General features: G+C 38.3%; 1 protein-coding gene and 1 pseudogene across 2 annotated transcripts; both read left to right on the plus strand.

Annotated features, from left to right (window-relative positions):
- Positions 1-136: 136 nt before the first annotated feature.
- On the plus strand, positions 137-1,502 carry LOC135674020 (O-fucosyltransferase 20-like; annotated as a pseudogene).
- Positions 1,503-4,320: 2,818 nt separating this feature from the next.
- Positions 4,321-21,023, plus strand: LOC135674585 (uncharacterized). 2 transcript variants are annotated; one of them, XM_065184561.1, is made up of 14 exons: positions 4,321-4,420; positions 4,503-4,834; positions 6,380-6,518; positions 9,204-9,417; positions 9,496-9,596; positions 12,440-12,561; positions 12,633-12,724; positions 13,188-13,293; positions 13,909-14,063; positions 14,930-15,057; positions 15,891-16,021; positions 16,210-16,307; positions 16,388-17,221; positions 20,459-21,023. In XM_065184561.1, the coding sequence occupies exons 2-14, from the start codon at positions 4,550-4,552 to the stop codon at positions 20,547-20,549; spliced, it is 2,496 nt and encodes an 831-aa protein (XP_065040633.1). In that variant the 5' UTR covers positions 4,321-4,420; positions 4,503-4,549; the 3' UTR covers positions 20,550-21,023. The 2 variants fall into 2 exon arrangements, with proteins under 2 accessions (XP_065040633.1, XP_065040632.1); XM_065184560.1 differs by lacking the exons at positions 4,321-4,420; positions 4,503-4,834 and adding an exon at positions 5,392-6,165 and having other exon boundaries at positions 20,459-20,699.
- The last annotated feature ends 835 nt before the right edge of the window (positions 21,024-21,858 follow it).

Raw genomic sequence — 21,858 nt, forward strand, 5'->3', positions numbered from 1 at the left:
ATTATTGGTCTGCTATAGACTCTACCGACGACAGACACAACGGATTGTCAACAAACTTATGGGCAAAAAGATAATTTCAATGCCCTGTCGTTTCTTTTTGTTTTGCCGCAACGGAGAAAAGATGCGTAGAAGAGAAATGGCGGCGACGTCGTCGAAGGGAAGGCGGGTTTTGTACATCGCTGTGCCTTCGGAGATCATCCGCTGGTTCTCCTCCTCCTCTCCCCGACCAAGAAGGCCTCTCGGCCCGGCTACCGCCTCCTTGCCCTTGGTCGTAGCCCAAACTTCCTCCTTTGGGTGCTCTTCTTCTTCGCTCTTGTGGGGATATTGAGGTCATGGCACCACCTCGACCCCCTTCTCCCGTGCCCCCACCTCGGCCGCCGCCCCCTCTTCTCCCCGGAACCATCAGATTCGACGGTGGCGATGTCCAGAGGAGGGGTGGAGGCGCTTGGGGAGTTCTGGCAGCGACCGGACAGGACGGGATACGTTCCATGTCTCAACTTCAGCGAGTAGTACGTTGCGGAGGGCGTGGCCGCTGCGCGGGCCGGTCGCCGGAAGTATTATCTCCTGGTGGTCGTCTCCGGCGGGCTCAACTAGCAGCGGAACCAGATCATCGATGCGGTGGTAATCGCTCGCGTTCTCGGCGCGCCGCTCGTCGTGCCCGCCCTCTAAGTCAACGTCATCTGGGGTGACGAAAGGTGCCATCTTGCGTCCCAATCACCTTGTTTACTTCTGTGCGAAGCATCTCGACTGGTTCCTTGCTTGAGCAGTGAGTTCTCTGATGTGTTCGACCTGGAGCACTTCAAGTGCGTTCTTGCCGACGACATTATAAGGTGGTGTCCTCGTTGCCGTCGACTCATATCATGACAAGGCCGGTGTAGGAGAAGCAAACGCCTCTTCATGTCTACCCTGCTTGGATTCGATCAAGACACATGAAGCGAGTGAGTCCTCGTCTTCTCCTACGACAAACGTCGTCAGCGCGCAAAACAATTCTTCTTTCGATCCTTTCTTCATCAAATGACGAAATGGAATCCTTATATTTACTCTTGATTCATTGTTTCTCCTTGTTGATTGCTGGTGCAGCTTAACAGAGAAGGGGTTCTGCTCCTGAGTGGCCTGGATTCCAGGCTTTCCAAGAACTTCCCACCCGTTCTCTCAAAGATCCGGTGCAAGGTAACCACTGCACCCTCTCGTGTGTGTCCCCAAACTTACTCGGTTGCGTTCCATGCACTGAGGTTCTCAGCTCCAATCGGAGAACTGGGCAACAAGCTCGCATGAGGATGAGAAGCAAAGGTCCGTACCTCGCACTCCACCTGGGTTTGGAGAAGGATGTGTGGGTGCGAGCCGGTTGCCTTCCTGGTCTCACCCCCGAGCACGACGAGATCGTTCGAGCGGAGAGGAAGCTCAAGCCGGAGCTCCTCACTGGGAGGTCCAACATGGCTTGCCGCCGAAGAAGTCACCAGGTACGCTCACAACCGCTGCCCGTTCTCTATTTCAGCTTGTAATGGTGATCGGCGGGCGAGACGTCTCTCTGCCCTTGATGAGAGAGTTCCCTAACCTGTACAAACAAAGAGAACCTGACATTAACGCCGGGCACAAGAAGTTCATCACACTTCATGAACGCCTCCTAGCCGAGAGACGGAACTCAACGGTTATCCTTTTACCCATCATCAAAATTAGTCATTAGAAAATTTTAATTTGTAAAATAAAAATAAAAAAAATATATTTTTATTACAATCGATGAAAAAAGTTAATTATTTTATTTTTATAATTATAAGAATATTAATATAAATTTATAAAATATAAGAATTATAATATTCAGAGGGTATGCATGGGATAATATACAATTAGCTTATAGAACGATGACAATATGAGTTATTACAGCGAGGACAATGACCAAAGTGGGTCGAAGGAGACATGGCAACCAATATGCGACGTGGATAATGGATCGTGTCGTGTCCAAACTGTCGTAGACCATCGGTCATTCCAAATGTACGACAGATCATATATATATATATATATATATATATAGTGTTCGTTGGAAAGATTCATTGAGCATCGCTAATTTTGAACCAGAATCGAATCAGACATGAAACAGTTTAATGATTCATTAGTCTCAAATTGAATCAAAATCCATCATGAGCGGTGTTGGGGAACTGATGTGATGTGGCTGAGTGAGTTCCATGGGCCGATGTACGGTGACTTTGGTCGATCGTACGAGTCGTCGAGGTTGGTCGGTTATAGGTCGGGACGTTGGCATTGGGATGTTGATTGGCGTTCCTCGATCGGGACGATCATGCTTTCGGGGGAGGGGGGGTGGGGGGTGGTCGCTCTCCTGCACATAAGGCCCTCATCGGGTGGTTCCCGATTTTGGCCCCTCAACGAGCAAATTAGTGCTTAGTTTTATCTCTTTTTTTATGTCTTCCCCTCGGTGGCCTGGGGTTTTTATGCTATTGTACGAGGGTCGATCATACGTGGGTTTGGTGTGATGATCGATCCTCGAGGGGCGTAGAGGTACCTTCGTGCGGTTATCATCTCGAGCATTTTGGGAGGGAATGTACCGAGGAATGCCTTGGTACGGATCCTGACTTGGCACGTGAGAGTATTCTTGCTGACCTGACGATGGTGTGGCGCGACATTGGTCGTGACCGGCCAGAGCCCAAAGTTTAATTTTAATTTTTGATTTTGAAAAAAAGAAACCGATGATTCTGATTTTGATTTTAAATTCGACAATTAACCCAAATTTAAATTTGGTTAGTAATTTAGTTTGATTATAAATTTTATAATTTTATTTTTTATATCGTTACATTCATTTTAGTTGTACGTCTATTTTTAAAAATTTAAAAATAAAATTATTATTTTTATATTTTAAAATTTTAATTAAAATATTTAACGATCGGAAGAACTAAAACCACTCAAACTATAATCAAAACTTACTGTTTTAATTTGAAAATAAATCGTGGATAATGTGACTTCGATTCCTAATTTTTGAAAATTAAAATTATAATACCTCGATTAATTTCATATTTGAAGTAGATAAAATTAAGATTAATGTATAAGTATTTGATGATTACATTATTATTAATATGGACTTAAATATTTTGTCCAGTAATATACGTCAAATACAGTTCAGTATATTCAACCTTTCTAGATGGATAACAAGAAAGGATGCTTAGTCCAAATAGACAGCCTACATGTCCAATTTCTCTCTATCTTTATCAATGGAACAGTAAGTCAACCAAAACATAGACTTTAATGAGCCAATTAACTGATATATATACAAACGCTGATAGTAACTTATTATTTGGAACCTTACAGTTCCTTTGGAATCCGCTCACTTTGCTGACACCCCAGAAAAATGAGACTCGTGCACTATGATACATTGTTCTCTCAGCTATGACTGTTGTTTTATTGCAGTGCTGTCGATCAACTCAAATAAGACAAATAGACAACATTTAATTGAGAAATTGACAAGGCCACAGTGGATTACCTGGAAATTTTAGTACCAAGACATGAGGGCAAGTCATCAAGCACCCAGCAGACATGGGAGGCCAAGCTGAAAGAAGCCATCGTCTCGTCTGGAGAGCTGATCACAAATTATAATGTGTCATTACATATCTTTAATGACTTCTAGATTTAAAAAATTATATTAAAATTTTTATAACGATAAAAGTAAAATATCTAGTTTTATTTATTTTAATATTATCGATTTTATCGATGAAAGTACAAGAACGATGAAAAAAAAGATAATTTTAATATCTTAATTATGTTTTTGATGATGACAAACAGTGAGTCACATATGGTTGTTACAAATGGAAAGAAAAAGTGACTATAAGATGATGATGTAGATGCCGACACTCTATATATATATTAATGTCGCTCGATAATTGCATTGGTGCTAACATAGTTACCAAGCGATGCTGATATAGACGTCGAGTAGCATCGCTTCTTTCCTACATCATTATTGACATTGATGTAAATGTAAAGCAACGTCACTCTATATTTACATCAATATCGATGCATAGAGCGACTCTTTCATCGTTTTACATCTATGTTATCATTTTCTTTTTTTCTTTTACCTCATATCTCGTTATCGCTCATATTCTTATTAATAATAATCACTCACGGCTCTAACAATACCATTGTTTGTCACTATCAAAAATATAATTAAAATATTAAAATTATTATTTTAATTTAATTTTTTTTATTTATAATTAGATATTAGGATAAATAAAATTAGATATTTAATTGTTATAATTATAAAAAAAAAGTAATATAAAAAATTTTAAATTTAAGAATCAAAGATGGAGGTCTAGCTACTAGAAAACATGAAAGTAGCCTCCGTCTCGAATCCAACCTCAATTAAAGTCATCTGACCGGCCAATCACTGAGACCAAAACGGCACCATGTTCTAAGCCACACTGTTTCTACCTTTCTCTCCTCCTGTTTTCTTCTTCTTCTTCCTCGTCAAAACCAACACCGACAATTCCTCTTCCATTCTGCAGATGCCCAGAAACGCTGATAACTCCGCCCCTCTGCTGCTGCGACGGCCATGGCGCGATTGGGATTGAGGAGCTTAAGACGGGCGACTCTCGTGTCGGGAGCTCTGGACCTGGCCGTGGCTTCCCTGGGGGCGGTGCTGGTGGCGCTCGCCCTCCGCCGCTGCGGCTGGCGGGAGAAGGCGCCCGCGACCGCAGCCGCCGCGATGGCCGCGGTCAAGATCGCCTCCATGGTCTGGGCCGGCATCGCGCAGCGGGCAGCCGCGGCGGCCATAGCTAGGCGCTTCAGTGCCGATCCCCTCCTCTCGGAGGACGACGCCTTCCGGCGGATGAGAAAGGTAATCCTAATTCTCGTTTTTTCCTCCTCTATTGTTCTTGGAATGTTTCTTCTCCGGTCTCGATTCGATGCTCTCCAAATGTTGCCGTCGCATCACGCATTGGTTTCTACGATAATGCCATCATCCCATGATAAAGAAATTAATAACATAACCATACTTCTCGAACCTTCGTAGTTACCTCAATAATATATCTCTATAAATTAAAAGGATTATTTGAATGTTTCGAACTCTCTTTATGCAAATCAAGAAGACATAATCTTAATATCAAAATCCATTCTTCACATACTCTCAAGTTCCAGAATTGATATGATAATGAAATTGAATCATAAAATACAAAAGGTAATTGAATCATATATGTTTAAGTACCACACATGGCTGGAATTGGATAGTTAACTAAGTTTGGATTTAGAATTTGGGAAAGATTAATAGTACTGTATATTATCATTCTTAACAGGAAAGCCATTATTCGCGCACTTAAAATAGGCAATACATAAATAGCGTATTATGATAAAATGATAAAATCACAAAAATTGTTTCGTTATATTATCAATCAAAGCCAAAAATAAATAATTAATATGTCAATCATTATTGAGTGCAAAACTGCATAAGTATAGGGACACATATGGTATTTTGAAGACGTGTAAGGGTACATATGTAAAAGTATCCTATTTTATACTCGCTTAATGACCTTAGCTGGACTAACGTCTCGCTGTTTCAACGAACTCCACCCAACACTAAATTATGACCGTCTGATCCTCTACTCCTCCGCATCGCGCGTCTCCGGACGCCAATCTCAACCAGCTTTGCTTTCGATGTACCCGCCTCACACCATTAATGGGGGCTCGACATTGCCCCTATTTGGAGCTCCTCCTCCCTCGCTCGCTTCCTCTACCTCTCCCTGTCGTCCAATTCCTTCCGTCCTTCCTCCGAATGAGGGGGGAATTCCACCTCTTTACGCTGGCTTCCGGCGCGAAATCTTCGCCGCACTGCCTCTGATCCGGTCTCCGGTGCTCCTCCGCTCGATGGGGGATCTCGGGGCCGGGCGGGGCACGGTCCTCTCCAAGCTGACGACGCTCCGATGGACCTCCATGTTTCTCGGGTTCTGCAACGTGGTGCTGTTTCTTTCGGGCGCCGTTCTGTTGGTCTCCCTCCCTTCCGGCTGCTCCGGCGTGGACCGGCTTGCGCTTGTTGTGTTGGCGCTCGTCGCCGCCGTCCGGATCGCCTACATGGTCGCGGCTGGGAGGGCTCAGCGGGCCACGGCAGAGACCATCGTCAGCAATGTGCTTGAGACTTCGGTCGATGCCGATGCGTTGATCCGCCACGGGAGACGGGTACGCATGAGATTCCCATCCTTATTATCTCGATCAAGAAACAAAAAATTAAATAAAGAATCGGTAGTGTCAACTGACCTCGCCAAGTGTGGTGCAATCTTGTTATCAGGTCCATTATATATGCAATTAAGTATACTGTATGCTTGGAGGAATTAAATTAGAAAGGCGATCTTTTTGAGAAAGAAAGTAACTTTTAGCAATTCTTTGTGCGTAGATGAGATACAAGAAATGGCTTTGGTGGACAAGGTTTGGGATGATGGTCACTGCATTGCAATTTGTGGTAGCACTTTATCTTATTTCTGTCTTCGCTAAAGATTTTTCTTCGGGTGCTGATGGCAACACGTGTTTAAATGGTAAACTAAGTTACTTGGTTATTTTATCTAGTTTGCAATCATCTGGTAAATTTTCACTAGAAATTCTGTAGAAATAACACAAGCTGCTTCAAGAACAGTTCATTGGAACAAAACACTGGGTACCTTGGGTTATAATATTTTATTAGTTTACCTATGATGACACTACCCTTTTGCTCATACAAAATGTTTAACTATAACCAACAAAGCCTCTTAAAATGATATTATTTGGTTTTCGGACCATCAATATTTTCACTGCAGAAAGCTGGTTGAGCTTCTATTCATGGTTTCTTCTAGTTGAAGCTACTTTTGAGCTGATAAAATTGTGATCTGGATGCAAGAAAATAAACATTTGGGTATTTTATTGATTTTACTAGCTATTACTTTCTGTAACGATATCTGAAATTCAAAACTTATATCCATTTAAGGGTCATGTAATGTAACTGAGAGAAGAAATAGCAAAATAGGAGCAATCACATTGTTTGAACTTCAAATTTTCAAAAAGTCATGTCCGGTAGCAGAGTTTGTATAAGTAGAATTTTAGTAAAAGAGAGGTCTTCCAGAATTCAGTATAAAATGGATAATATGCTCTACAGAAGAGGGTTATTAACAATAGGTTAAGATAATACCTTGACATTTTACATGAATAATTCCTGTGACTGAAAATAATAGCTGATAAAAATAATCACTTCAAAAAAATGTAATAACATTCTCCGCACAAGGAACCATGGTCTTGTCAATTGATTCCTTTATTTTGTGGTATGGTAAAAGTGTTGCATTGCTCTGTTTTGAAATTTCAAAACACTTAAACCATGTTGTGCATCTCTTCAATATCTAAGACGTCTTCATGTGAACTACTAAAAAAGTTATATGTAGTTGTTATAAACATTTTGTGTTACAATGTCCCCACTTAAGGACTTGACGTTCTCGCAAAGTATCAACATATCCCAGATCAACCCTATCATGATGCATATGAAGGTTAGTCTAATGGTGGCTCCACGTTGTGATGTGCCTTTTAACCTCATCCGCGAGTAGTACTTTCCTGCTCGAGATCCTCTCTATGCCCAAAATTAGATCGGCTCTTATACCATTTGTCACGATCTGGTCTAATGCAATAACTATTCTTTTGACTTCGTTGAGCCCAAATCATTGGCTTAAAGTGTTTAAGAGTAGGTTAATAATACTACACTCATAAGACTATTATAAAATGTCCAAATCCTTATTCACTTCCAATTTGAGATTAAACCGAGGTGGGTATGATGATTGCAATAGTTTCTAATAGAGGTGTGGAAATTGATCACTGAGTAGTTGTAAATACAACTGCAGCAAATTGATACCCAACAAAACTATAAAAATACCCCATCTAAACAGAGGGGAGCCCACAATGGTTGCATACAAGTGCTTAAAAAATTTTGGAAGGATAATGTTGCTACAGAGGTGTACTAAAAAGAATTACTTGAGGGGCAGTATTGTTGTAGGAAAATACCCAAAAAAATTTCCAGGCTGATCAGTCCCTCTTTGGAAATCTGAAACCTCTATATATTGTAGGAAAAACTGCATGGTACTGGTGAAGTACAAACTGTCATTGTTGGTTGGGTGTATAAGAGACTTTGTCATAGTATGTCGCTTGGCTGTAGCTATATCTGATCACAGGAACATGGTGTGATGCTTATGATTGTGGTAATGGTAGCTCTGACAGTGTAGCAGTGCCTGTTCATGTTGTTAGCTGTCAATCATATGCATAAAAAAATGTGTGTTATCGATGTCATTGAGTCATAAAAACAAAAGGAAGATGGTGGTGCGTGGTTTGTCTATGAAATTTGGTTGTTGAAGAACATCAAGGAAGTTGTGATAGATCATCTCACTATGATAAAAAATTATCACTGTCCATAAATAAAAAGTAAGGATAGCATCCAATAATGAACCCATTATATTCCCTTCAATATATAGCTAGCAAAGAGGACTTAGGAGAGAACTTACTGCTATATATAGCTAGCAAAGAGGTCTTAAGGCCCTCTAGAACTCTTCAAATACTATTCATGATAGTTAAACAACCTATGTAACTAACTTTTTAACCATATTAGGACTCTTATAGACTGATAAAATTGGACCACAGAGACTCCCTAAAACAATAATTGAAGACAATGATGAAAATACATATGAAAATAACAGAAATACAAAAATCTAAGCTTGTCACTACTAGGAGTTAGTGAGAGAGCTTGATTAGTCCTCCCATTTCCAAGCTTGTCTAGGATCGTGTTGAGAAGGCTCTGATTTCTCCCTAATGAGTACATGTGTTGTTTAACTTTTTAATCTGAAGGGTATTCTGGGATTCCTCCTAAAAATTGGCTGAGGTATTAGATTCTTCTCTTGGTGGATAATTTGTTAAAGAACTACTACAACTTTTTCCATGAAAAGATTCTCTATATTAATCTATATGATTAGTAGATTAGATGCTTTTGGAAGAAATTACCTATTTGATTGCCGTAAGAACCTTTTCTCCCAGCATATATCATGTCTCCGGATGGGCCATAATATTAATGAAATCAAATTTTCTTTTCTGTTTGGTCAATAGACCTTTGTGTGTCTAGAGTTCTTTTGCTTTTTGTATGTAGTGCAATAGTGTTTACTCATGTTTTTCTGTGGAACTACTTTTTTGTTTAATCACCAAATGTCGATTTGGGGCAGGACTCAATGATGAACGGTGGAAGAAAATCTTGACAATTTCTTTTCTTGTCCTTGTTTGGCTTGTGGTCATCATTCAGTGTTCTACTGGTTCTGATGTACTGCGGTGGAGGTCTTTTTATGCAACCCATGATACTGCATGGAAAGCTCATTACCGTGAAGTATTTGATCATGGTATTCGAGAAGTCTTATGCTGTCTGGGACGTGTGAAATACTTGTATGCTTCTTTCTGCAATATGTATATTATGATGATCATTCACATTCTAGAAATTGTGACTGTACTATTTCTCTTCAGGAGTGTATTGGAAGAAGATGAAGTTTATTCTGTGGCAAGATTATTGGGTGATCTGGTGGCATACCGTGCATCAGGAACAGGACATTTTGAGTTGTTAGCAGGTTCATATGCATTAATAAGCTAATAACTAATGCAATTCTAGAACTTTTAGTTGTCCTAATTCTTTCATTGTCTTTAGTGCAGTTTCCTTATGAGTCATGGCTACAAAGGTCTCCTTTGGCATCTTGTTTCAGAAATGAGATGATACCACTTGCTTATATCGCCAGTAGTTTGCTTCAAACATACCTGTTTCCTTTAAAGCTGCAAGAAACATACTAGTTTTCCAGATGTTAAATGAAGAAATAGAGACTTGATGTTGTCACTCAATAAATAAAGTCTTTAAAGATTCATAAGTTTCGGATTGTTGAGACTGGAAATACTTGAGAAAACAATTTCAAAATACAAAAATTCTAGAAAACAGTGACATATTAGAAAAATGTACGAAGAATTTGGCAAATGAGAACTATATCTGATACAATAATCTTGTACTTTCATATTCCATAAAATATTTTACATTTCAAAAAAAGAGTAACTCAAATATGAAACAGAGAATTGCATAAAAAGATAATATTGAAAAGTAGTGGGAATGGTTTATTTAAAAATTAATATGATTTGTCTATGTGGCAATTGTGTCTGTGCAAATATATAGTACTTTAATATCCTAGGCCTTCGGAAAATTTGAAATATCTGGGATGCACTTGCAAACTTAAGAAACCCTTGTAAAATCCTATGATGTAACAGTTAGTAAGTGTTGATAAATGCTGATCACATGAAAGGCCTGAGCACCACCAAGGGAGGTAAGAATATGGGAGAGGGTTAAAGCTAGAGTGGGAGGCAGTGTGTTGGGGTACTGTGTAGGAATTGCTTGGATATACAAGGGGATAACACCTATCTCTTTGTAGGTAGATAGAATATTACAGCAGTGTGCAAGGTAAGTGAGACTTTCTTTCTATATTTATTATAAATATAAATGTTAATTGTATTATACAAAGATATTACTTTCAATATTGTGAATGCATTATATAAAATACCCCATTATAGTTAGCTTCATTAGTACCCTAGAGCCTCTCTAATCACCATATAGGTAAATGTTATCTAGTGATTTAAAAAGCGCTAGACGCCAAGGTCCAAAAACGCCTGAGGTGCTAGGCGCTCGCCCGAGCGAAGCGAGGCGCTAAAATATAAAAATATAATATAATTAAGAAATATAATTATTTAAAAGTTTAAATTAAAATATGCTATTAAATTAAGAAAATATATTAATAGTATTGAAAATTAATAATTTCAAATAAACCTAACAATATTAATAGTATACTGTATACTGTTAACAGAAGGAGAAGAAGAAAGTGTAAGGGGGTGCTGAGCTTGCTGATTGAGAAAAGAGGAAGCGGCAGCGGCAGCGGAGTGTAAGGAGGCAGCAGCGAGCGGCGGCAGCGGTAGCGGCGACAGCGGCAGTGGCAAGCAGCGAGAGCAAGAGTGGCGAGCAGCGGGATCGGGATCGGGAGCGGCAGCGACAACTAGGGTTAGGGTTGGGTTATCACTGATATCGGTTTTAGTTGGTTCGATTGAACCAACTAACCACCGGAGACCGAACCAGGACCGAACCAGACCTAAAATCTTGGTTCGGTTGCCTTGGTTAACCCAGGCGCTCGCCCGAAGCGCCCAGCGCCTGGGCTTGGGCGAGCGCCCAGGCGGCGCCTCTTTGAAGCGGACAGCCTGGAAGATTAGTGAGGCGCGCCGCCTGGAAGATTAGCGAGGCGCTCGGGCCTCGCCTCGCCTCGCCCGAGCGCCTAGGCGAGCACTCGAGCGGCTTTTTAAATCGCTGACGTTATCTAATGCAAAGACGCAAATAGAGAACATCCTGAAGAGCATGCCTGATGCTTTTTGAGATTAATCACAAATCTCATGACTTCTCGATTTTCAATTATGTCATATCTATTCCTTTAAAATATTACGTTACTCTCTTTCCTCCTATTTCCACTTCCTCTATGCTCCTCTCTATATTGCATCGTGGAAGATGACAAACTTTGTGATCATAGTGGCATTTAGTATATGAAAGATGGTAGAGGTAGATTGTCAAATACAGAGATGGTTTGCCCCAACAAAAGACTGTATCATGAGAAATTTTGTGCCAAAAGCACCCACAATGGATTTTTGTGCCATCTGCACCACCTCTCCCTTCTCCTCCTTCGGTTCCTCTTCCTCATCCTCCACCATCCCTCTTTTTCCCTTTTTCTCACTGGACTGGATGGTACTGATCCATATCATGCCAATACGGTGCTTTGTAATGAAAATGAATCAACCTGACTGCCAACCAGCATCATCAATGGACCGAGTTTTTAAAACTTAGTCTAAACTACTATGATGAAACCATATTCATCCCAGAGATGGAAAGCCAAGGTCTCATAAAGAGCTAAAGGTCATTCTTCTCCCATAGTCATCTTTTAGTTCCATCCTCAAGGGTAAAAACATGATGGTCCATTCTAAAGTGGATAATTCCTTATGGATCAGACTTCAGAGTGCCCGCACCTATGGTGGTTGGTGATGGACCTCACAATACTGCATGTTTAGAACCCACTTCAATCTGAATTTTGTGACCAAAGGCAGATTCTTCATCTCTTGTCAAGCTGAAAATATTCTTTGGTTTTCTTTGGAAGTTGTTATTTTATATATTTTTGTGATCTACTTGATTCTTTTTTTTTCTTTGCCTTGTCACAATTATTTGCAAAAATTTGTGCTCCCAACTGTAACTTCTGTCTCTTTTTTTCTGGATTAACAAAGCAATAAAAAGATTTTATCCTTTTTGTCCAAAAGACATCTTCTGTTATGGGCTGTTGCTACTGTAATTTTAGTCTCATACATTTACTTTCTTTATTTTTCTAATGCATGTAACTTCTTTGTTCAGGGCTTGCATTATTGCAGAAGCATAAGCAGTCTCCTCTGGTACACACTGACTTTGTTGAGGCACCTGAAGTTCATCTTCAAGAGGCTGCTGTGTTCCATCAATTTGCTGAAGCTGCCTATACAGTTACATCAACCAACATTGTGCATTTCGTTTCAATCATTTAGACCATTATTTTGACAGAGTCTTTTTGCAGGGTCCACTTCTTGATTTCGGAAGAAATCCTATTCTTTTTCCATGTGCCTGGCTTTATAGACAAGGGGTTTTAAGCCCATGGACCCGTAACAGGTTATTTATTTCACTTTCTATCATTCTAGCTACACAATACTTGCTGACAAAAAATAATATAGAGCTATAGCTATCAAATTAATGCTTGCAGGATGCTATGTGTTTCTGAAGATGCACCTAAATTGTTCTTTCATAGACATTTTCTACAGTGAGATAACAACAAAATAGCATGAAAAAAATTTGTGTTTGTAGATCCATCATTCTTAAAAGAAATTCAAACGATGTGTTTCTACCTTTAATCATTTATAAACCAATTTTTAACATTAGGTGCATATTTGCTTATCCATTTTAAGATACTTCTGAAATATTCTTTAATAAGATATCGATAACCTGGATTGAAGAGGCTTTTAGTCTTTGTTCAAGTACAATATCCTCTCCCATTTTCTCTCGTACTGTATATGTTCTGTGCATTAGTAGCTTATCTGCATCATTTAATACTTTTTTAGTTGCTTATATTTTTTAGGCGCCCTATGCTTGAAGGTGATAACTGGTGGCGGGGTCATGCAGCAGCTTTTCTAAAGTATGTTAACATGCCTCCGGAAGCTCTTCGACGTGGGCGTGTTAGTCAGGTAAGATTTACTGTCATGCAATTCTGCTATATGAGATTTGGCAACCAATAACCTAAAGTTTGTTTTTAGTTTATCAGCTTGAGATTCTACAACCAAAACTACCTGATGATGTGAGTCGATTTGTTTAAAGTGGGTTTGTATATTAAACATGCCATGTTTGGGTTGAACTGACCTGTGAGCAGCATTATCTTCGGGTTTATGAATGGCAAGTCATGTCATGGTTAACATTTACTTTTGTTTGGTTCTCATGAAGTATGGGCATATAAACAGTTATATCTATGTCAAAAAGGTTGACCCAAATTGACCTGATTGACCAGATCTTCTTTTAAAACCAATTAAGGGCTGGGAATTATTTCGAGTTTGACACTTCAGAATTTCAGATAAACATGTTAAATTCAGTTTTTTCTTAATGCTTGTATCTCATGATATGACCTATTCTTACCTGTAACTGTGATTTCCTAGCAACTTTTAAGCATATATTATAGTTTATTATTTCATGTTTCTTTGCCCTGGCAATTTGTCGTTGGACTAACTCAGTCTTTATATCTGAATTAGATAAATATAGACATCTTGATTGTAATTTTTCACTTGCATACATTCGTTTTTCATCTGCAGACAAAGCGTGAGGCAGCTTACTTTGTTCTTGTTATACATGATCTTAAATCTGTAGTCATAGCAGTACGTGGCACTGAGACTCCTGAAGACCTTATAACAGATGGTTTATGCAGAAACTGCACTCTTTCTATGGATGACTTGGATGGAATAATCAAGTAAGTCTGTCTTAATGTTCATTGATGTGTATGTGTATCGATAGTTGTACATAGGGCACCTTTTGACATTATGAATATTCTTATTCCTTGTTTGTAACTTTCCCTTAATTATAAATGACTTTCTTTTACATACAGGCTTTTTAGTTGTGTACATTTCCTTCCTCCTCCATTCCTTTCCTCCCCTCTGCCATTCCTCCCTCTTTTCCTTGTCAGCCTGAACCTTAATTTCTGCCTTTTTCATCTTCTCATCCTCCTTGGCCCATGTTTGCTCTCAAGCACATAACTTGCTCCTTTATTTGTGGTGAGAGGCACTTTATTGTTGGTTATCCGTGGTTGTTAGGGACTCATACTTATGATACTCTAAGAGGATCTTTTTGTAGTAATGATCCACTTGCTCCAAAGACCATAAAAATGAAACCCCCAACCTTTTTCATTCTTGCAACTGGCAACATTTATATTTCACCTTTGAGTACAATGTGGGTTGGAGGCTTCTAACATTTTGTTACAGTTTTAAGTTTTAACGACTGGTGAGGCTTCAACATATCATCTCCAATAACCATGTATGTTTTGCAGTGTCTTCATTTAGATTTTAGCAAAGACTGAGAAATCAGAACCAGGAATAGTTGCAGCATTTTTAGTGATAAAAAGGTCTCTGTCCAATTGCTTGCATTATTTCTGATACAACAACAGCAAAAGGGCCGTAAATACCAACATGCATTATTTCCAATGTCATCAAATAATTTATACGCTGTGCTAGTGGTATTTTTCTTCTTTGTTTAGTATGGGGGTGCCTTTTTGCTTAACTGCTGGTTCAAGAATTACTACAAATTTCTGGAATCCTGAATGGTTCTTTTCTAATTTTTCAGTAGTGATCAACTTCCCCAAACTGTCAAGGATAGTGTTCTCTCATCTTTCCCACATTATGGTCATTCAGGAATTGTTGAGTATGCTCAAGAACTTGCCATGCAAATAGATGGGCAACCTGTAGATAAAGGTATTATCAAATTTGTTAACATGTTTTGTATGCAGTGTGTCACTTATGCATAAACTGCTTTTTTTCTCTCTATAGCCGTCTTTGGTTTTTTGTTTTATGATGATTGTTTCTCTAATAATGTCCTCTTCTTCCTGAAATTGTAGTTTCTGCTTCTTATATATAATCTGCTTCAACCTACCCTAGTCTATAATGTTCTTTGCCTGACAAATGACCTTGGGCCCTCCATCCCTGTTATTTGCTTGTTCATTACCAGAAGTTGAACGGGGAACTTACATGTAACATTTAACTTTGCAGCCAGTAAGCAATTTGGTTCTTTGAGCATTATGTTTGCTTTACATTGCCCATCTTAATTTAGGATGCATGTCTGGCACATAAAAGGTTCCAAAATGATGTTACAATATCGCTTCACATCAGCTGTTTGTGTGTGAATTGGCCCTGTGCCCACTACTATGAATAGCTGCTGTTCTCAAGTTAGAGAAGTTAAAGAGCATACTAAGGTGGATGCCTCTGACAATGGCTAGTAAAAAATAATGGCAAAGTAAATTTCAGTTAGATGATAAAGAATTGGCAATAAAATTGCAAGATTTGTTTACCATCATTTATAGTAACGTCATAAAGTATATAAATGAACACCGCACACTTTCCATGCTAAATTTCTCTTTCAATGCTGAAATTGATATGATCCCCTAAATGTCTTTGGAAGAAGAAATGTCTCTGAAAAATCTATTATTGGTTTCCCATTTCTGAATAATTTTTACAGTCTCTTGCATTTCAATTCCCTGTGTTGTTTTACTGTTCTTCACTTTTCTGATTTAATTTTTTTGCAACTGTAGATGGGTTGCAACCCAACAAATCTGGATTCCTTTCTTCTTTGATGGGGATAGGATGTGAATGCTATGGATATAAACTTCGGATTGTAGGACATTCATTAGGAGGTGCTGTTGCAACAATGCTAGGGCTGAGGGTAAGAAGAGCCCATTACTTGAGTGGGACTCCTGGATTCATCCACATATAAGCCAGACCCGAATTTAGTAATTTGCTTCAGATCTTGGTCATCTTTCCCTATATGAGAACTGAAGCTTCAACCCTATAAAGAATTTGTTTCTTTCTAAGTCAATACATTCATCTAAAAGATGTTTTTTGTTTGTGCAGTTTTATGCTCGATATCCAAACTTACATGTGTATACATATGGAACCCTTCCTTGTGTTGACTCGGTTGTAGCTGAGGCATGTTCAGACTTTGTTACTTGGTATGCTTGAGAGAAAACACCAACTTGATGTAATTTTGTTTTGCTTTATGTTCTGAATTAACCCTGATAATCCTGCACAGCATTATATACAATGATGAATTTTCTGCGCGGCTCTCTGTTAACTCCATCCTTAGACTTCGTGCTGCTGCCATTGGTGCTATTTCAAATGATTCTATTAGTGACTCAGCAATGGTTGCCAAAATTGTCCGAAAAGTTCTTCATGCAAAGAAGTCCCATCAGAAAACGAAACACCATGATGCTTCTGCCCCATCTCTTGAGCAGGGCAATGAGACAATTAAAGATGGTAACCATGTTTGTAAAAGGAACCATTTGAAGTATACTATCAAAGGTGGGGTTTTTCTTTGTGGCCATGCAGTTTCTTGTATGGTGAGTATGCCTAATCATAATCCTGGCTCACATATTATAAATGAGACCAAGACACCAGCTGGAGGAACATCAGAAATTAATGGTGCATCTGTTGAAGTACTACCACATACATTTGCTGCAAAAAGCAGGCAACCTGACCGACAGATATATCAGGATGAAACTTATTTCTTTGATGAACCAAGTAGTGGTTTTCCACATGAAGGTTTTGATGCTTTTGACCAATCTGACCTGAGTGAAGCAACAGTGTTTGAGAATTCTGATAACCTGTTTCAGTTTGATGATCGACTCTCTCCAATTGTGGATGACCCCTTATCCCATGTCCAAGATTCAGAGGGAAGATCTGTTGAGATGTACATACCAGGCCTCCTCATTCATATAGTACGAGTTCAAAAGAGCAATTCACCTATGTGGAAAAGCTGGATAATTAACGACAGTGAGTATGACTATAAGGCTTTTGTTGCAAACAAGGAGAGTTTCAAGGACATTGTTGTGTCATCTTATATGTTCCTCGATCATCTACCATGGAGGTACTGCCCCAATATGCTCTTTTGTGATATGCACTTCAGTAGACAAGATAATTTCTTAGGAGCTTTCATGTTATACATTTATCAATTGGTAAGGGGTTCAATAATTTGTATGCATGGATTAGTTTTGGTCCTTCTAAATTCTAAATTGTGGAGTTTCTGAGCCAGAGATGGGTAAGAACGAAACATTAATTTTAACAATGGTTTTGTAGTAAACTAATTTATTATATTTTGAAGAAATGTCAAAATCATCTGTATGCTCTAGATTATGCATTTGGAAGTAAAACAAACTTGAGGATGACACACAATGTTGATCTGATAAAAATTGCTTTTCATAATAAAATGTGAATGCATCTGATATTTATCCATGACATTTGGTGAAACATGGATGCCTCTTTATGTTGGATATGTAGCTTATCTACTTGCAAGATAAGGATGCACATGTTTGCCCTCCCTAGACCATGCATTGTGGGAAACCTCATGCATTGGTCAGCTCTTTTAGATAATTGCATATTCAATATTAGCAGATCTATATAACCGTGGTTTTTCAAGGCAGTTTTAAAGTTTACCATGTCAAATGTTTGTATCGCTTAATGTCATAATTTTTCTCTTATCAATTGCAGCTTCACAACTAAGAAACTTATATGAGTCGCCTTTTCAGAAAATATATATCTGTGTACACCCTTTCTAGATCATGTTGCAGACATCTTTTTTCCTGTATGTAGCTGGCTTTGCTTTCCTGGCTAGTTGCAGAGCTCATGGGCTTGTTCTTAATAAGAGCATTGAGTTTTGCATCAAGTTTGTCTTTGTAGTTTACAGCTTATTATTTCTTCCAAACCTGGCTCATTTCTTGGAATGAAACATGTGGTATCTGATACTTTCTGTTTTGATTATCATGAACATGGAGTATCTTTACTTGCTATTGGTGATTGCCATGCACAACTTGGGCTATTGAACAAACATATTTATACCATAGAGGTAGCATGGGGCATAGGTGAAAACAGAATTTCAAAGTGTTGGTTTCTTCTTCCTAAGGATTTATGTCTCATCTGGTCTTGGACATATTATTCATATGTTCTAAGCTGATGTACCGATCTGAGGGGGTGTTGCAAAATTTGGAATTAGAGGCAGGTTGGTTTCAGATAAATATCAAGGACTATTGTATGTGTTTCAGTAGTCATGAAATTTAATTCTAGATCTCAAGCAATCTAGTTTTGCCGGTACATCTATGTCAGCAAAATGCCTAGACAAGAATTTCATGCTTAACACCTTGGTGCTACTCATATCGAAGATGCAAGTTCATGTGGCAACATAAACCATTAATTTATATTGACTTCTCATATAGTTTTGTCCTTCCACTCTCTCTTTACGTATGTCTTCCTTTTTGTCGTCAGTCATATCCTTCTTTTCAATTATCTAGTAATGCCAATTCATTTATTTCTCTCAGAAAAGAAGATATTAGAAAGTCAAGAGTCCCCATGTTTGACGCTATATCAAGCTTGAGTTATGTGTCTCTTGACTATTATTTAAGATAAAATTTCATTTTCATAGTACAATAATTGTTCTATTAGTATAATCTCTATATTTACTCTAAATACATTAATGACAAGCTATCCTAATATTATAACATTGACTGGGATTGATCAGGTTGATGTGAAATTTTGTTGTCAAATAAAGATTATTAGTTCTTCATCCAAATTTGTTTTTGTAATAAAAAATTTGAAAGAAATGAAAATTATGTTCACTTAATAGATTTCAGAAATATAGCCCAATAAGACCCCTTCAAAATCTACTCAATAGCTTCTGTTCTCAAATGGTGTTTATTTTATATCAAAATTCATGTTGGCCATATGAAGTACTAGAAAAGAAAATATAGGTAGGCAATTGAAAGTGAAACTATGTTTTCCCTCAGCTTGGTGGCCATGGACCCACTTGCATGTGAATATAGGACAGGTTCAGCATATTGGTCGATTCCATTTAGAAACTGCTAGGGTCAATTCAATTTCTTCTCCTTATCGGGGGGAATCAATCAGAATTGGCTGAAAATCGGTTTGAATATGTCGAAATCAACCAATTTTAGAGTAAGCTAATCTGTCTTGGATTCTACTGATCTCAATCATCAAATAAAAACATCCAGAAGAGTCAAAAAATTGGAAAGAGAGAAGGAGAAGAGGGATCGTGGTTACCAAGTTGGTTGGACTAGGCTAGATCTAGTTGGATCTGATGAAGAATAGCAGAGGGAAGTGGGAAGGATAATCTTAAATGGTTTCTTTTGTCAATTGTGTTCGAAAGATAAGAGGAGGGAGAAAAAGAATTTGTGCCTCTCATGCATCTTGTTGGATTCATCCGAATGCCTGCTGGTTGGTCTGACGTGTAGTTTTGACCAATCAGGAGGAGCCTCACCAGTCATTGTCAAGGCCTGCCTGCTGACATTGCAACATAATTTGGTAGCCACTAGCGATACCTTATGGCATGATCAAATATTAAACACCATTACTAATTAGCAGGCTTGTTAAGAATCTTTATTTGTATTAAACTATCGATAACAAAATTTAACAACCGGTCTGATACCAGTTTCAGTAACCTATCAGATAAATGTGGTACTGACATGCCAGACAATATGCCAACCTGTATGGTTCGGTAGCATTTAATTAAATAAAAAATGGGAATTACAAAAAGAATGATACATGACCTGCAACGAGCTATATCTTCCATTTCCCATACTTGATTAGACCAATACATGTCAGTCGGTATGTATCAGTCAGGCTGGTATTTAATCCTTGATTGATACTTGATGCTCAAGTCTCTAATATAGGAAGTGTACATCAAGGATTGGTGCGCATAATATGCAACAACCGAGCAATATAACTTTCTGCAATGACCAAAGTGTACATCAAGGATTGATGCACATAATATGCAACAACCAAGCAGTATAACTTTCTGCAACTCAGATCTGACATTGGCTAAATGTCTCAATTTGTATTTAAGGAATCCTGGGGTAATGCATGCTATATACATGGTGTATATAACCGAGCTTACTAGCATAATGTTTAGTATGTAATTCTGTTCATATGCAGCCCAGGTCAAAATTCTCTTCTCCATGTTTTTCTAAAGGTTACATTTCTACATATGATGCATTCTGCTGCCTAACATGCAATAATAATGTTTAATTGTACACAGCTGACCTAACTCCAATTCCGCTTGACTGATGTTATTTCTTGCTGGCCAATCCATATTCAGGTGTCACTATGCAATTCAAAAAGCTTTAGAAACCCGGAAACATAAAGGCCAACTCACTGATGATTTATTTAACGAGGAGAGCATGGTATAAGTGTCATATGTCTATGAGATTATTTTCCTGCAAAGAGTTCTTTCTATTATGCTGCTCTACAAGATCATATGAGCAGTGATTTTTGTCGGGCCGTCTCCAAAAATACTTGCAAGAATCAGACTGAAGAAACAATGGAAAGGTTGTTTTCTGTCTCCGACTACAGAGAATATCTAATGGCTTTGGCTGGAGATAATTTCTTTCCTGCTTTTCAAGACAGAGTTTACCGATCTAAAGCTACCAGAATTTAGATCAGGGGCCTCAGAATCTTATCGTATGCCAAGGTAATGCACCAAAGGGTCCTGGCTGTACATAGCAAACTTTACAATGGACCGCCTTTTTTTTCCGAGAAAAAAGGTATTTATGTTTATCTCAAACGTATAATGTAAATTCCCATTTAATTCTTGATTCAGATTTCTGTTTCTAAAACGGAAACATAGTAGTGCTTTTGACCTGGCATCTTGTCCATTGGTTTTAGTATATTCTTCATTCTTGAGATTTGACATATCTGATATTTGTTACTACAAGAAAGAAATATTCAAGAGTACAATGCTTTGCTGCTCGTCGTAAAGTTTCCACCATCTTGTGGCCATGAAATCTTTGATCGGCACACGCCGTAATGCCGTCATAAGGTTCATGCCGAATCAAACGTGGAGATGATTGTGATAGTCTAACAGCCGGATTCATGGATTTATTGCAGTTGTTCAAATGTTTCACTGAGCAACCGAGAACCTTGGTAGCAGGCAGGCTTCAAAAGGGCAGCTTGAATCAGTTGTTGCAGTTGTTCATATTGTTCTTGAAGTTATTATGATAGGAAGCCATTGTTGTGTTATCTAAATTTGACATGTACTTCAAACGCAAAGCATTGATGTCATTTAATATCATTGTCATTTAATATCTTTATTAGAAAGATATCTTCATTTCGTCCGATCAGAATATTGGCTGATGGCATTAAAAACAACGAATTCTTTTCACTTTAATCAAATTGCTTTTTGTGTTTATAGTTACAAATTCAGCAAGAAAGAAATTGATGGGAAAGAAAAATTAGGAGTTTCGAATAAAATTCGTGTATCCATTAATTAAAAAAAATATGTTATAAAAATTTTGTAAAGCCATTCTTGCTAATGATCAATGACTTGAAAACGATTTGCATAAACAAAACTTAAAAAACATGAAAATATTCATTTATTGTGTATAGATCAAATATGAAATACTCTAATAAAGGATGAAAATGAAGAAAAAAAATCATTTAAGCTGATATTAACATATTTTAGACAAAAAAAACCTAAAGATACAGATTGTGAGGATAAAT

Source organism: Musa acuminata, chromosome BXJ1-5, assembly GCF_036884655.1.
Source record: "Musa acuminata AAA Group cultivar baxijiao chromosome BXJ1-5, Cavendish_Baxijiao_AAA, whole genome shotgun sequence".
Classification (NCBI taxonomy): domain Eukaryota; kingdom Viridiplantae; phylum Streptophyta; class Magnoliopsida; order Zingiberales; family Musaceae; genus Musa; species Musa acuminata.